The 13023-nt window shown below is 40.6% G+C and overlaps 1 protein-coding gene across 1 annotated transcript; it reads right to left on the bottom strand.

Moving 5' to 3' along the window:
* On the bottom strand, positions 5062–6681 carry LOC107627390. The gene is made up of 3 exons (XM_016330226.1): positions 6230–6681; positions 5476–5989; positions 5062–5082 (listed from the first exon to the last, which is right to left on the bottom strand). Exons 1-3 carry the CDS (start codon positions 6679–6681, stop codon positions 5062–5064), a joined length of 987 nt encoding a protein of 328 aa, XP_016185712.1.

Here is a 13023-nt window from a genome sequence, read left to right as displayed (position 1 = left end):
CAGAATACAATCCAGGATGTCAAATACAATAGTAAAATGTCCTATTTATAATAAACTAGCTACTAGGGTTTACAGAAGTAAGTAATTGATGCATAAATCCACTTCCGGGGCCCACTTGGTGTGTGCTTGGGATGAGCTTGAGTGTCTACACGTGTAGAGGTCCTTCTTGGAGTTGAACGCCAGCTTTTGTGCCAGTTTGGGCGTTGAACTCCACTTTGCAGCTTGTTTCTGGCGCTGGGCGCCAGAATTGGGCAGAGAGCTGACGTTGAACGCCAGTTTGCGTCATCTAAACTCGGGCAAAGTATGGACTATTATATATTGCTGGAAAGCCCTGGATGTCTACTTTCCAAAGCAATTGGAAACGCGCCATTTTGAGTTCTATAGCTCCAGAAAATCGATTTTGAGTGTAGGGAGGTCAGAATCCAACAGCATCAGCAGTCCTTCTTCAACCTCTGAATCTGATTTTTGCTCAAGTCCCTCAATTTCAGCCAGAAAATACCTGAAATCATAGAAAAATACACAAACTCATAGTAAAGTCCAGAAATGTGAATTTAACATAAAAACTAATGAAAACATCCCTAAAAGTAACTAGATCCTACTAAAAACAATGCCAAAAAGCGTATAAATTATCCGCTCATCACTTTCTTGCTTGCTACGTTGTCACCAAACACGCCTATAGAAGCTGGCGTTGGCAACGTGCATGATTCTTCCCTTGGGCAAGCTTTCTTGCTTGGCGTTATCATTGGACACGCCAATGCATCCTCAAGTTGGTAACGTGCTCTTCATTCTCAAGGTTGCCTAGCTTGCTTGTATGGTGCGTTGCCAATGAACACGCCTATGTATCCTGGCGTTGGCAACGTGCTCGAGCTTTCCTGGCTGGGCAAAATCTTCTAGCTCAGCGTTGCCTTGAAACACACCAATGGAGGCTGGCGTTGGCAACGTGCTCGATGGGTGGAGATCCAAAGCTTGCTGCGTTTCCTTGGAACACGCCTCTTGTTCCTGGCGTTGGCAACGTGCATCTCCCCTTCCTGGACCAAGTCTTGACGTTGTTCTCAAACACACCCCCATCTCTAGGTTGGCAACGTGCTCGAGGCTTTCAAATTGCTTCTCTCCAAGGCCTTGCTTGCAGCGTTGCCTCTAAACACACCTTTGGACTCTAGCGTTGGCAACGTGCATGAACTTTTAACTTGCTTCCCAAAGTTGCTTGCTGCGTTACCATCAAACACTCACCCTTTCTCCAAGTTGGCAACGTGCTTGAGCCTTCATCCTTCTTGCCAAGTTTTGCTTCTTGGCGTTGTTGCCAAGCACTCAAGTAGTAGTGCAAGTTGGCAATGTGCAACCCTTCCCAGAATCACTCTCCAGGGCTGCTGGCGTTATCACCAAACACTCTAGTAGTAACCCAAGTTGGCAACGTGCAAGTCCTCTGCTTCCTTGCCAAGTTTGATGTATTCTCAAGGCTTCTTGCTCCAATTCTTGCTTCATTGCCTTCTTGCTTCACCTATCATAAACCAAAGAAACTTCCTCAAAGTCTTGCCATCTTATGCAATAATTTCAAGGGAATCATTCACATCAACTTGTTTATAAACTCCTTGAATATTTGCATGAATTTTGACCAACAATTTTACCTAGTTCTTGGTGTTTTAATGCATGGAGGTAAAACTCATAAAATTGCTAGTTTATTTCAAAGATAATGAATGAAACTAAGCTAAAACTAACTAAACTGACTAGCTAATATAGTATAGCAAATATGCGAATGCATCACAACACCAAACTTAAAATATTGTTTGTCCTCAAGCAAGAGATAGAATAATTTGACAAAAGAGTTTAAGATGCAAGAATTGAATGTCTTAACAGAGAAGAATTCTTCCATGAAATATGTCATCCTCAATTGTGTAGTCATCTGTTTAGTGCAACTGATCAAGGCTAATTTAAATTCTTAGTTGAAATGCTTGCTCCACTACTAGGTTGGTTAATTTCACTAGACTCTTTTTCTTTACCTTAGCACATAGTCCTTAAGCTATTCTTTTCTCTACTTCTCTTTTCTCCCTTTTTCACTTTTCCTTTGTTTCAATTGAGCTACAAATCTTGTCTTAAGGCAGCTCTTTAGCATAAATTTTCAATCAACAATCCCAAACCAGTTGGTTTAAGTTGTTAAGTGTTGAAGCACTCTTAAAGATTTACTAACTCAAGCCTCTCTCCTTAACACATTCATTCACAGGCATATAACATTGAAACTTTATCTAGATAGTGGTGTCCTGCACCTCTTTGGGTTGCTAAATGTTCTGTTATAGAGCTACTCTTGAATGTGAGTTTTCAATCGATAATCCCGAGTTAGTTAACTCAAGTTACCGAGTGATGAAGCACCCCTCGGATTTACTAGCCCAAGTATGTCTCCCAACATCAATCACCACAGACACATATCCAAATTTTATCATTAATGCCTAGCCTTTCATTCTTTTTGTTCTTTGTTTTCTTTATTTCTCTTTTTTTTTTCTTTTTTTCAAAATTTTGTGTATTACTTCATTATTAAGGATCTTTGTGCTTCTAACTTCTTGAGTCTTATATTCCTTAACCAACTAGTTTTGTGTAAGCAAGCATCTTAACTCCTTTTGATTTCTTGAGCTCTTGATTCGTTCACAATGAAAGCATATATGTACTAACACTTTGTATCAGACTATCTTGTTTTCTTAGGCTAGATTTCTCTCTATTCTTGCTCAAACTACATCTTTTATTCCATCGTCAAGTGAAAGTACTTAAGACAAGCAAACATTCCAAGCATGTGAGTGATACATAGAATAAGCAACATAACTGAGAATGCACAAAGGAAAACAACTAAGAAGGTATACCATGTTTCAGACATACATCTTCTTTATTTAATAAAAGTACCAAAGAAAAGAACTTCACCACCTTTAGTCTTTATGTCCCTTTCCTTTGCCCTTTGGATCTTCTTTCTTTTTCTTTCTTATTTCTCCTTGTTGTTTTGTTGTTGAGTCCCCCTCTTCTCTTTGCCATACTCCTGAGCTTATCATCTTCTCCTTTAGCCTCTCAGTATTGAATCTCACCCTTGCAAGTTCTTGCTCTTCAAATACCTTGTGCTCTTCATTAAAACTTTTGATTTGTGGGTTGAGCAATGGGGGTGCTCCACAAAGGTAGCTGAGTTTTTCTTGGGTGCATATATCATAGTCAATTCTGTCTCTATGTCTGGCCCCCTTGAATATTCTGCTTTCATTGAATTCTCTGTGAAATGTGTCATGTCTAGCATCCAACCTATGGAGAAGCTCCCTTTGCTGAGCTTGCTCTTTCCTTAGTTGAGCTTGTTCCTGTATTACCTTTTCCATGGATCTTTCATATTCAACAGATGAATTGTTGATGGCCTCATACATCTTGGCATATTGTTCTTGTTGTAGTTCCATCATGTGTGTTTGATATTCATTTTGCTGACTCATCCATTGAACTTGAACTTCTCTTTGCTGATTCATTACCTACCAAAGGTCCCTTTGTTGTTGAGCTTGTTCCTCTTGGCTTCTTTGAATTTGTGAATATTGCCCAGAGATTCCTTCCAAAGCGGCTTGGAGTTGATTCATGTTCAAGGTACTTGTTTCTTCCATTTCTTGAGGCTCTTCCTCTTGTCTTGCTTCTTTCCTTTTCTTTTTTCTTGCTAAAGGTTGTCTCTCCAATTGGGTTGTGGTGACAAATTCCAATCTTTCCTTGGTGAGAGGCTTTCCAATAGATACCATGTCAGTTTCTTCAAATTCTTCGAGAGGTACTCTAGCTTCTTCACATAAGCGCAGAATAGTACTAGGATATCCTAGCCAGCTGTCCTGTTTGACCTTCTGAGCTATGTCAATGATGTTCTTGGCTATAATTTCTCCAACATTGATCTCCCCTCCTTTCATTATGCAGTGGATCATTATTGCTCTATTCACTGTTACTTCGGAATTATTTGAAGTAGAGATCAATGATCTCCTCACTATGTCATGCCATCCTTTTGCTTGAGGTATGAGATCACCTCTTCTGAGTTTGAGTGGTTGTCCTTGTGAATCCAATACCCAATCCGTGCCTACTTTGCACAGGTCACCTAACACATCCACATATCTTGGATCATTTTCAACTCTTTCCTCATAGCTAGCTTGTTTGAACCATTTTGGTTTGACCTTTAGCACCCTGTTGATGGCGTTTAGACTAAAGTCAACAGTCACCCCTCTTACATAGCTCATGTATGGCTCTTCATCATCAAATTCTCTTATCACATTAGTGTAAAACTCATGGATGAGAAGCATGCTCACTTCTTGAGGTTGGTTACAGAGAAGCTCCCATCCCCTTTTCCTAATTATTTTTTGTATCTCAGAGTATTCCTCCTTTCTTAGCTTGAAAGGTAACCCGGAACAACATCTTTGCCTGACATCCAACTAAAGATGCGCTCATTGTGTTTGGATTTGAATCTTCTTCGATCAAAGGTGTTTTGTTCTTCACCTTCTACGGGTTGCTTGTCCTTCCTAGCTCTTGATGATGAGGCCATTGAAATTTCCAACACCAAACTTAGAAGAATGCTTGTCCTCAAGCATAAAGAAAATGTTTATGAAGGGGGTGTAGATGGATATGGTGACAAGATAAGGAATACAAGCTTGAAAGTGATTGTGAGAGGGAATGAAGAAGGGGTTGGTTCAAGTAGGCTAGGGAAAATGGTGCACTCTAAATTTTGCTTAGCAAAACATGGGATCAAGGCTAAAGTCTGCAAAGCAAGGATGATTTAAAAGTTGAGTGTGATTTCGGCTGAGGTGAATTGATGAAATGGGGTGATGGAGAATGGTATATAAGTGAGGATAAAGTGAGGTTTGCTGATTGTGGTTGGAGTGGTTAAAGTGATATTTATGATGGGGGAATGGTCTTGAAGGTTCGGTCAAGGCATGGGAAAAATGAATCTTCTTTGCCTAATGCATGCTAAGGTGTTTTCCTCAATGCACACAATCCAAGGTGTATATGGATGTACAAAACCCAAGGTGCATGTGACTTCTCCTTTCTTTTGTGTGTGTCTGTGATCCTTCCTTCAAGATTCTCCCATCACTTCTTTCTTTCACTTCCCTGCAGCAAGAATACAAATGTGTTAGAATTTCTTGTATTTGGATGCATACTTTTTTTTTTATTGCTTTCATATCACTAAAAGAAATAACTACCTATGGTCTAGCATTTTCGTGTATGTATGGACACCAAACTTAGTTTGTGACTAAGTGTTGTAAAAAAAACTTTTGCAATTATTTCAAGATTAGTCACACCAAACTTAGTTCCTTGCATACACTATATGCTAGTTCACTCTTTATTATCACTAAAGCATGAAAATAAAAGACTCATGTGCATGGGTTGCCTCCCATGAAGCGCTTGTTTATCGTCCTTAGCTTGACATTGCAGCTCTTTTGCTCATGTTAGTAAGTGTACATTTTCTTCCTTGCTCCAGGGGCCACCAAGATAAATTTTTACCCTATGCCCATTAGCTGTGAAAGTCTGTTTTGAAGCTTCATCAAGTAATTCCACATAGCCATGAGGTGATACTTTGGTGATGGTGTATGGACCAGTCCATCTAGACCTGAGCTTTCCAGGGAAGATCTTCAGTCTTGAGTTGAATAGCAACACTTTTTGGCCTGGTTCGAATGTTCTTTGGGAGATCCTCTTGTCATGCCACATTTTTGCTCTTTCTTTGTATATTCTGGCATTTTCATATGCCTCCAATCTGAATTCCTTTAATTCATTGAGTTGTAGTAACCTCTTTTCTCCTGCTGCTTGAGCATCTAAATTTAAAAGTTTGGTGGCCCAAAAGGCCTTGTGTTCAAGCTCCACAGGGAGATGACATGCCTTCCCATACACCAGCTGAAATGGAGATTTTCCTATGGGCGTTTTGAATGCTGTTCTGTATGCCCAAAGTGCATCATCCAGCTTTCGAACCCAATCCTTTCTTGTTGCTCTCACAGTTTTCTCCAGGATCCTCTTTAGCTCTCTGTTAGCAAGTTCAGCTTGCCCATTTGTCTGTGGGTGATAAGGTGTGGCCACTTTGTGAGTAACTCCATATTTGTGGAGTAGAGAATTTAATTGCTTGTTACAGAAGTAGCTTCCTCCATCACTTATAAGTCCCTTAGGCACTCCAACTCTTGTGAAGATGTTTCTCTTTAGGAATTGCAACACCACGTTAGTATCACATGTAGTGGTGGCTATTGCTTCTACCCATTTTGAGACATACTCCACTGCCACCAAAATATATTTGAATGTGTAGGATGGAGGAAAGGGTCCCATGAAGTCTATTCCCCACAAATCAAAGAGCTCCACTTCCAAAATGAACTTCTGAGGCATCTCATTTTTCTTTGTCAAACCTCCTGTTCTTTGACATTCATTGCAATGGCTCACAAAGTCTCTAGCATCCTTGAAGATGGAAGGCCAGTAGAACCCACTTTGAAGCACCTTTGCAGCAGTTCTTTCAGCTCCAAAATGGCCACCATAGCTTGAGTTGTGACAATGCCATAGTATGTCCTTCATCTCAACCTCTGGTACACACCTTCTTATCATTCCATCTGGGCATCTTTTGAATAGAAATGGTTCATCCCAGAAGAAGAACTTGGCCTCATGTAGCAACTTCTTGACTTGTTGTTTTGTGTATTCTTGTGGGATGATCCTTCCTGCCTTGTAGTTGGCCATGTCTGCGAACCAAGGGATATGTTGAATTTTCAAGAGATGCTCATTTGGAAATTCTTCATTTATTGATTGAAGATTGTCTTGACATGCATCTTGTGGTACCCTTGATAGATGGTCGCCAACTTGATTTTCACTACCTTTCCTATCCTTTATCTCAATGTCAAACTCTTGTAGGAGCAGTACCCATCTGATTAGCCTTGGTTTGGCATCCTGTTTTGACATAAGATACTTAAGAGCAGCATGGTCAGTGTATACTAAAACTTTAGATCCAATCAAATATTGTCTAAACTTATCAAAAGCATATACCACAGCTAGCAACTCTTTCTCTGTTGTAGTGTAATTTCTTTGAGTTTCATTTAATACTTTACTTGCATAGTAGATAACATGAAGCTTCTTTTCCTTCCTCTGTCCCAACACAGCACCAATTGCAAGGTCACTTGCATCACACATGAGTTCAAAAGGCAATCCCCAACTTGGGGGTGTGATGATTGGTGCTGTGGTGAGCTTAGCTTTTAGAGTTTCAAAGGCATGTTTACATTCATCATCAAAGAGGAAAGGATTGTTTACCACCAGCAGATTGCTTAGTGGCTTTGCTATTTTGGAAAAATCTTTGATGAATCTTCTATAGAATCCAGCATGCCCTAAGAAGCTCCTAACAGCTTTCACACTAGTTGGTAAAAGAAGTTTTTCTATAATTTCTACTTTTGCCTTGTCAACCTCTATACCCTCTCTTGAAATTTTGTGACCAAGAACAATGCCTTCGGGTACCATGAAATGGCATTTCTCCCAGTTTAAAACCAATTTGATTTCTTGGCACCTCTTCAAGACTAGGGTAAGATGGTGCAAGCAAGTATTGAAAGAATCACCAAAGACAGAGAAATCATCCATAAAGACTTCAATAAATTTTTCTACCATGTCCGAGAAGATTGATAGCATGCATCTCTAAAAGGTAGCTGGGGCATTACACAGTCCGAATGGCATTCTCCTGTAAGCAAAGACTCCAAAAGGGCATGAAAGGTCCAGGCATGGCCGAATCGCCAGCCCCCAAAATGTGATCTCAGATAGCATACAACTGATCAAAGATGTCTACTACAACAGTAAAAGTCCTATTTATACTAAACTAGTTACTAGGGTCTACAGAAGTAAGTAATTGATGCATAAATCCACTTTCGGGGCCCACTTGGTGTGTGCTAGGGCTGAGCTTGAATGTTCCACATGCAGAGGCTCTTTCTGGAGTTGAACGCCAGCTTTTGTGCCAGTTTGGGCATTGAACTTCACTTTGCAACTTGTTTCTGGCGCTGGACGCCGGAATTGGGCAGAGAGCTGGCGTTGAATGCCAGTTTGCGTCATCTAAACTTAAGCAAAGTATGGACTATTATATATTTCTGGAAAGCCCTGGATGTATGCTTTCCAACGCAATTGGAAGCGTGCCATTTTGAGTTCTATAGCTCCAGAAAATCCATTTTGAGTGCAGGGAGGTCAGAATCCAACAGCATCAGCAGTCCTTCTTCAACCTCTGAATCTGATTTTTGCTCAAGTCCCTCAATTTCAGCCAGAAAATACCTGAAATCACAGAAAAACACACAAACTCATAGTAAAGTCCAGAAATGTGAATTTAACATAAAAACTAATGAAAACATCCCTAAAAGTAACTAGATTCTACTAAAAACATACTAAAAACAATGCCAAAAAGCGTATAAATTATCTGCTCATCACAACACCAAACTTAAATTGTTGCTTGTCCCCAAGCAACTGAAAATCAAATAGGATAAAAAGAAGAGAATATACTATAAATTCCAAACTATCAATAAAACATAGCTCCAATCAGATGAGCGGGACTTGTAACTTTTTGCCTCTTGAATAGTTTTGGCATCTCACTTTATCCATTGAGGTTCAGAATGATTGGCATCTATAGGAACTCAGAGTTCAGATAGTGTTATTGATTCTCCTAGTTCAGTATGATGATTCTTGAACACAGCTATTTTATGAGTCTTGGCCGTGGCCCTAAGCACTTTGTTTTCCAGTAATACCACCGGATACATAAATGCCACAGACACATAATTGGGTGATCCTTTTCAGATTGTGACTCAGCTTTGCTAAAGTCTCCAATTAGAGGTGTCCAGGGTTCTTAAGCACACTCTTTTTTTTGCTTTGGACCTTGACTTTAACCGCTCAGTCTCAAGTTTTCACTTGACACCTACACGCCACAAGCACATGGTTAGGGACAGCTTGGTTTAGCCGCTTAGGCCAGGATTTTATTCCTTTAGGCCCTCCTATCCACTGATGCTCAAAGCCTTGGGATCCTTTTTATTACCCTTGCCTTTTGGTTTTAAGGGCTATTGGCTTTTTGCTCTTGCCTTTTGGTTTTAAGAGCTTTTGGCTTTTTCTGGTTGCTTTTTTTCTTTTTCTATATATATATATTTTTTTTCGCCTATTTTTTTTTCTGCAAGCTTTGTTCTTTGCTGCTTTTTCTTGCTTCAAGAATCATTTTTATGATTTTTTAGATTATCAAATAACATGTCTCCTTGTCATCATTCTTTCAAGAGCCAACATATTTAACATTCATGAACAACAACTTCAAAACATATATGCACTGTTCAAGCATTCATTCAGAAAATAAGAAGCATTGTCACCACATCAATATAATTAAACTAAGTTCAAGGATAAATTCGAAACTCATGTACTTCTTGTTCTTTTGAATTAAAACATTTTTCATTTAAGAGAGGTGATGGATTCATAGGACATTCATAACTTTAAGACAAAGTTACTAACTACTAATGATCATGTAATGAAGACACAAACATAGATAAGCACTTAACATAGAAAACGAAAAACAGAGAAAGTAAGAACAAGGAATGAATCCACCTTGCCTCTTGAGCTCCATGAATGGGCTCTCTTGCTTGCTCCATCTTTTTCTTAGTGATGGGCTTCTCTTCCTCAATATGAATGTCTCCTTCTATGAAAGCTCCAGCTGAGTAACATAGATGGCAAATAAGATGAGGAAAAGCTAGCCTTGCCCCAGGGGAGGGCTTTTCGGCTATTTTGTAGAGTTCAAGGGAGATGACTTCATGAACTTCTACTTCCTCTCCAATCATGATGTTATGGATCATGATGGCCCGATCCACAGTAACTTCAGATCGGTTGCTAGTGGGGATGATGGAGCGTTGGATGAACTCCAACCATCCTCTAGCCACAGGCTTGAGGTCCAGTCTTCTTAGTTAAACCGGCTTGCTTTTGGAGTCAATCTTCCATTGAGCTCCTTCCACACATATGTCCATGAGGACTTGGTCCAACCTTTGATTAAAGTTGACCCTTCTAGTGTAGGGGCGTTCATCTCCTTGCATCATAGGCAAGTTAAATGCCAACCTCACATTCTCCGGACTAAAATCTAAGTATTTTCCCCGAACCATTGTAACATAATTCTTTGGATTCGGGTTCTTACTTTGATCATGGTTCCTAGTGATCCATGCATTGGCATAGAACTCTTGAACCATTAGGATGCCGACTTGTTGGATGGGGTTTGTTAGAACTTCCCAACCTCTTCTTTGGATTTCATGTCGGATCTCCGGATACTCATTTCTCTTGAGTTTGAAAGGGACCTCGGGGATCACCTTCTTCTTGGCCACAACATCATAGAAGTGGTCTTGATGAGCTTTGGAGATGAATCTTTCCATCTCCCATGACTCGGAGGTAGAAGCTTTTGTCTTCCCTTTCCCTTTTCTAGAGGATTCTCCGGTCTTGGGTGCCATCAATGGTAATAGAAAAACAAAAAGCTTATGCTTTTACCACACCAAACTTAGAATTTTGCTCGCCCTCGAGCAAGAGAAGAAAGAATAGATGAAGAAGAAGAAGAAAATATGGAGGAGAAGGGGGAGGTGTGTTTCGGCCAAGAAGAAAAGAGAGGGTTGTGTTGTGTGTAAGTAAGGAAGAATGGAGGGGTATATATAGGGAAGGGAGGGGGGGTAAGTTCGGCCATTTAGGGTGGGTTTGGGTGGGAAACTGATTTTGAATTTTGAAGGTAGGTGGAGTTTATGAGGTAGGTTTATGGGGAAGAGTGGATGGATGTGAGTGGTGAAGAGGTGATGAGGAAGAGAGATTGAGGTGATTGGTGAAGGATTTTGGGGAAGAGTGTTTATGAGATTGTGTGAAAGAGGGGTGATAAGAAGTGAGTGGAGGTAGGTGGGGATCCTGTGGGGTCCACAGATCCTAAGGTGATCCTGTGGGGTCCACAGATCCTGAGGTGTTCAAGGATTTACAACCTTGCACCAAATTAGGCATGCAAAATGCCCTTTCACACAACTCTGGGCGTTCAGCGCCAGATTGGTGCTTGTTCTGGGCGTTGAATGCCCATTTGTTGCCCATTTCTGGCGTTGAACGCCAGAACCATGCTTGTTCTGGGCGTTCAGCGCCAGCTCTTCTCCAGGGTGCATTTCTGGCGTTCAAACGCCCAGATGCTGCCCATTTCTGGCGTTCAGCGCCAGAACCATGCTCTGTTCTGGCGTTGAACGCCCAAAACATGCTTCTTACTGGCGTTTAAATGCCAGTAAGGTCTTCCTCCAGGGTGTGATTTTTCTTCTGCTGTTTTTGATTCCGTTTTCAATTTTTATATTTATTTTGTGACTCCACATGATCATGAACCTAATAAAACATGAAAAACAATGAAAATTAGATAAATAAAAATTGGGTTGCCTCCCAACAAGTGCTTCTTTAATGTCAATAACTTGACAGTGGGCTCTCATGGAGCCTCATAGATGTGCAGAGCTTTGTTGAGACTCCCCAACACCAAACTTAGAGTTTGGATATGGGAGTTCAACACCAAACTTAGAGTTTGGTTGTGGCCTCCCAACACCAAACTTAGAGTTTGACTGTGGGGGCTCTAGTTGACTCTGTTTTGAGAGAAGCTTTTTATGCTTCCTTTCCATGGATGCAGAGAGAGATCCTTGAGTTGTAAACACAAGGTTGTCGTCATTTATTTGAAGGATCAATTCTCCTCTGTCCACATCAATCACAGCTCTTGCTGTGGCTAGGAAAGGTCTTCCTAGGATGATGGATTCATCCTCATCCTTCCCAGTATCTAGGACTATGAAATCAGCAGGGATGTAAAGGCCTTCAACCTTTACTAACACGTCCTCTACTTGTCCATAAGCATGTTTTCTTGAATTGTCTGCCATCTCTAATGAGATTTTAGCAGCTTGCACCCCAAAGATTCCCAGTTTCTCTATTACAGAGACGGGCATGAGGTTTATTCCTGAACCAAGGTTACACAGAGCCTTAAAGATCATGGTGCCTATGGTACAAGGTATTAAGAACTTTCTAGGATCCTGTTTCTTCTGAGGCAATGTTAGTTGATCCAGATCACTTAGTTCATTGGTGAACAAGGGAGGTTCATCTTCCCAAGTTTCAATGCCAAATAATTTGACATTCAGCTTCATGATTGCACCAAGGAACTTGGCAGCTTTCTCTTCAGTAACATCCTCATTCTCTTCAGAAGAGGAATACTCATCAGAGCTCATGAATGGCATAAGGAGGTTCAATGGAATCTCTATGGTCTCTAGATGAGTCTCTGATTCCTTTGGTTCCTCAGAGGGAAGCTCCTTATTGATCACTGGACATCCCAGGAGGTCTTCCTCCTTGGAATTCACGTCCTCTCCTTCCCTTACAGGTTCGGCCATGGTAATTAATTCAATGGCCTTGCACTCTCCTTTTGGATTTTCTTCTGTATTGCTTGGGAGAGTACTAGGAGGAATTTCAATGATCTTTTTACTCAGCTGGCCCACTTGTGCTTCCAAATTTCTAATGGAAGACCTTGTTTCATTCATGAAACTTATAGTGGCCTTGGACAGATCAGAGACTAAGTTTGCTAAATTAGAGGTATTTTGTTCGGAGTTCTCTGTTTGTTGCTGAGTGGATGATGGAAAAGGTTTATTATTGTTAAACCTGTTTCTTCCACCATTATTAAAGCCTTGTTGAGGCTTTTGCTGATCCTTCCATGAGAGATTTAGATGATTTCTCCATGATGGATTATAGGTGTTTCCATAAGGTTCACCTAAGTAATTTACCTCTGCTATTGCAGGGTTCTCAGGATCATAAGTTTCTTCTTCAGAAGATGCCTCTTGAGTACTGTTGGATGCAGCTTGCATTCCATTCAGACTCTGAGAAATCATATTGACTTGCTGAGTCAATATTTTGTTCTGAGCCAATATGGCTTTCAGAGTATCAATTTCAAGAACTCCCTTCTTCATAGGCGTCCCATTACTCACAGGATTCCGCTCAGAAGTGTACATGAACTGGTTATTAGCAACCATGTCAATGAGTTCTTGAGCTTCTGCAGGCGTTTTCTTTAGA

The sequence above is a fragment of the Arachis ipaensis genome, chromosome B02 (assembly GCF_000816755.2).
Source record: "Arachis ipaensis cultivar K30076 chromosome B02, Araip1.1, whole genome shotgun sequence".
Lineage (NCBI taxonomy): Eukaryota > Viridiplantae > Streptophyta > Magnoliopsida > Fabales > Fabaceae > Arachis > Arachis ipaensis.
This window is presented reverse-complemented; position numbering and strand designations above follow the sequence as displayed.

Coding starts and splice junctions, on each gene's coding strand:
- LOC107627390 (XM_016330226.1), bottom strand. CDS start 6,681: ATGGCCAACTACAAGGCAGGAAGGATCATCCCACAAGAATACACAAAA. Junction 5,990..6,229: donor TATATTTTGGTGGCAGTGGA/GTATGTCTCAAA, acceptor ACTTGCTAACAG/AGAGCTAAAGAGGATCCTGG. Junction 5,083..5,475: donor TCACAGCTAATGGGCATAGG/GTAAAAATTTAT, acceptor TTCTTGCTGCAG/GGAAGTGAAAGAAAGAAGTG.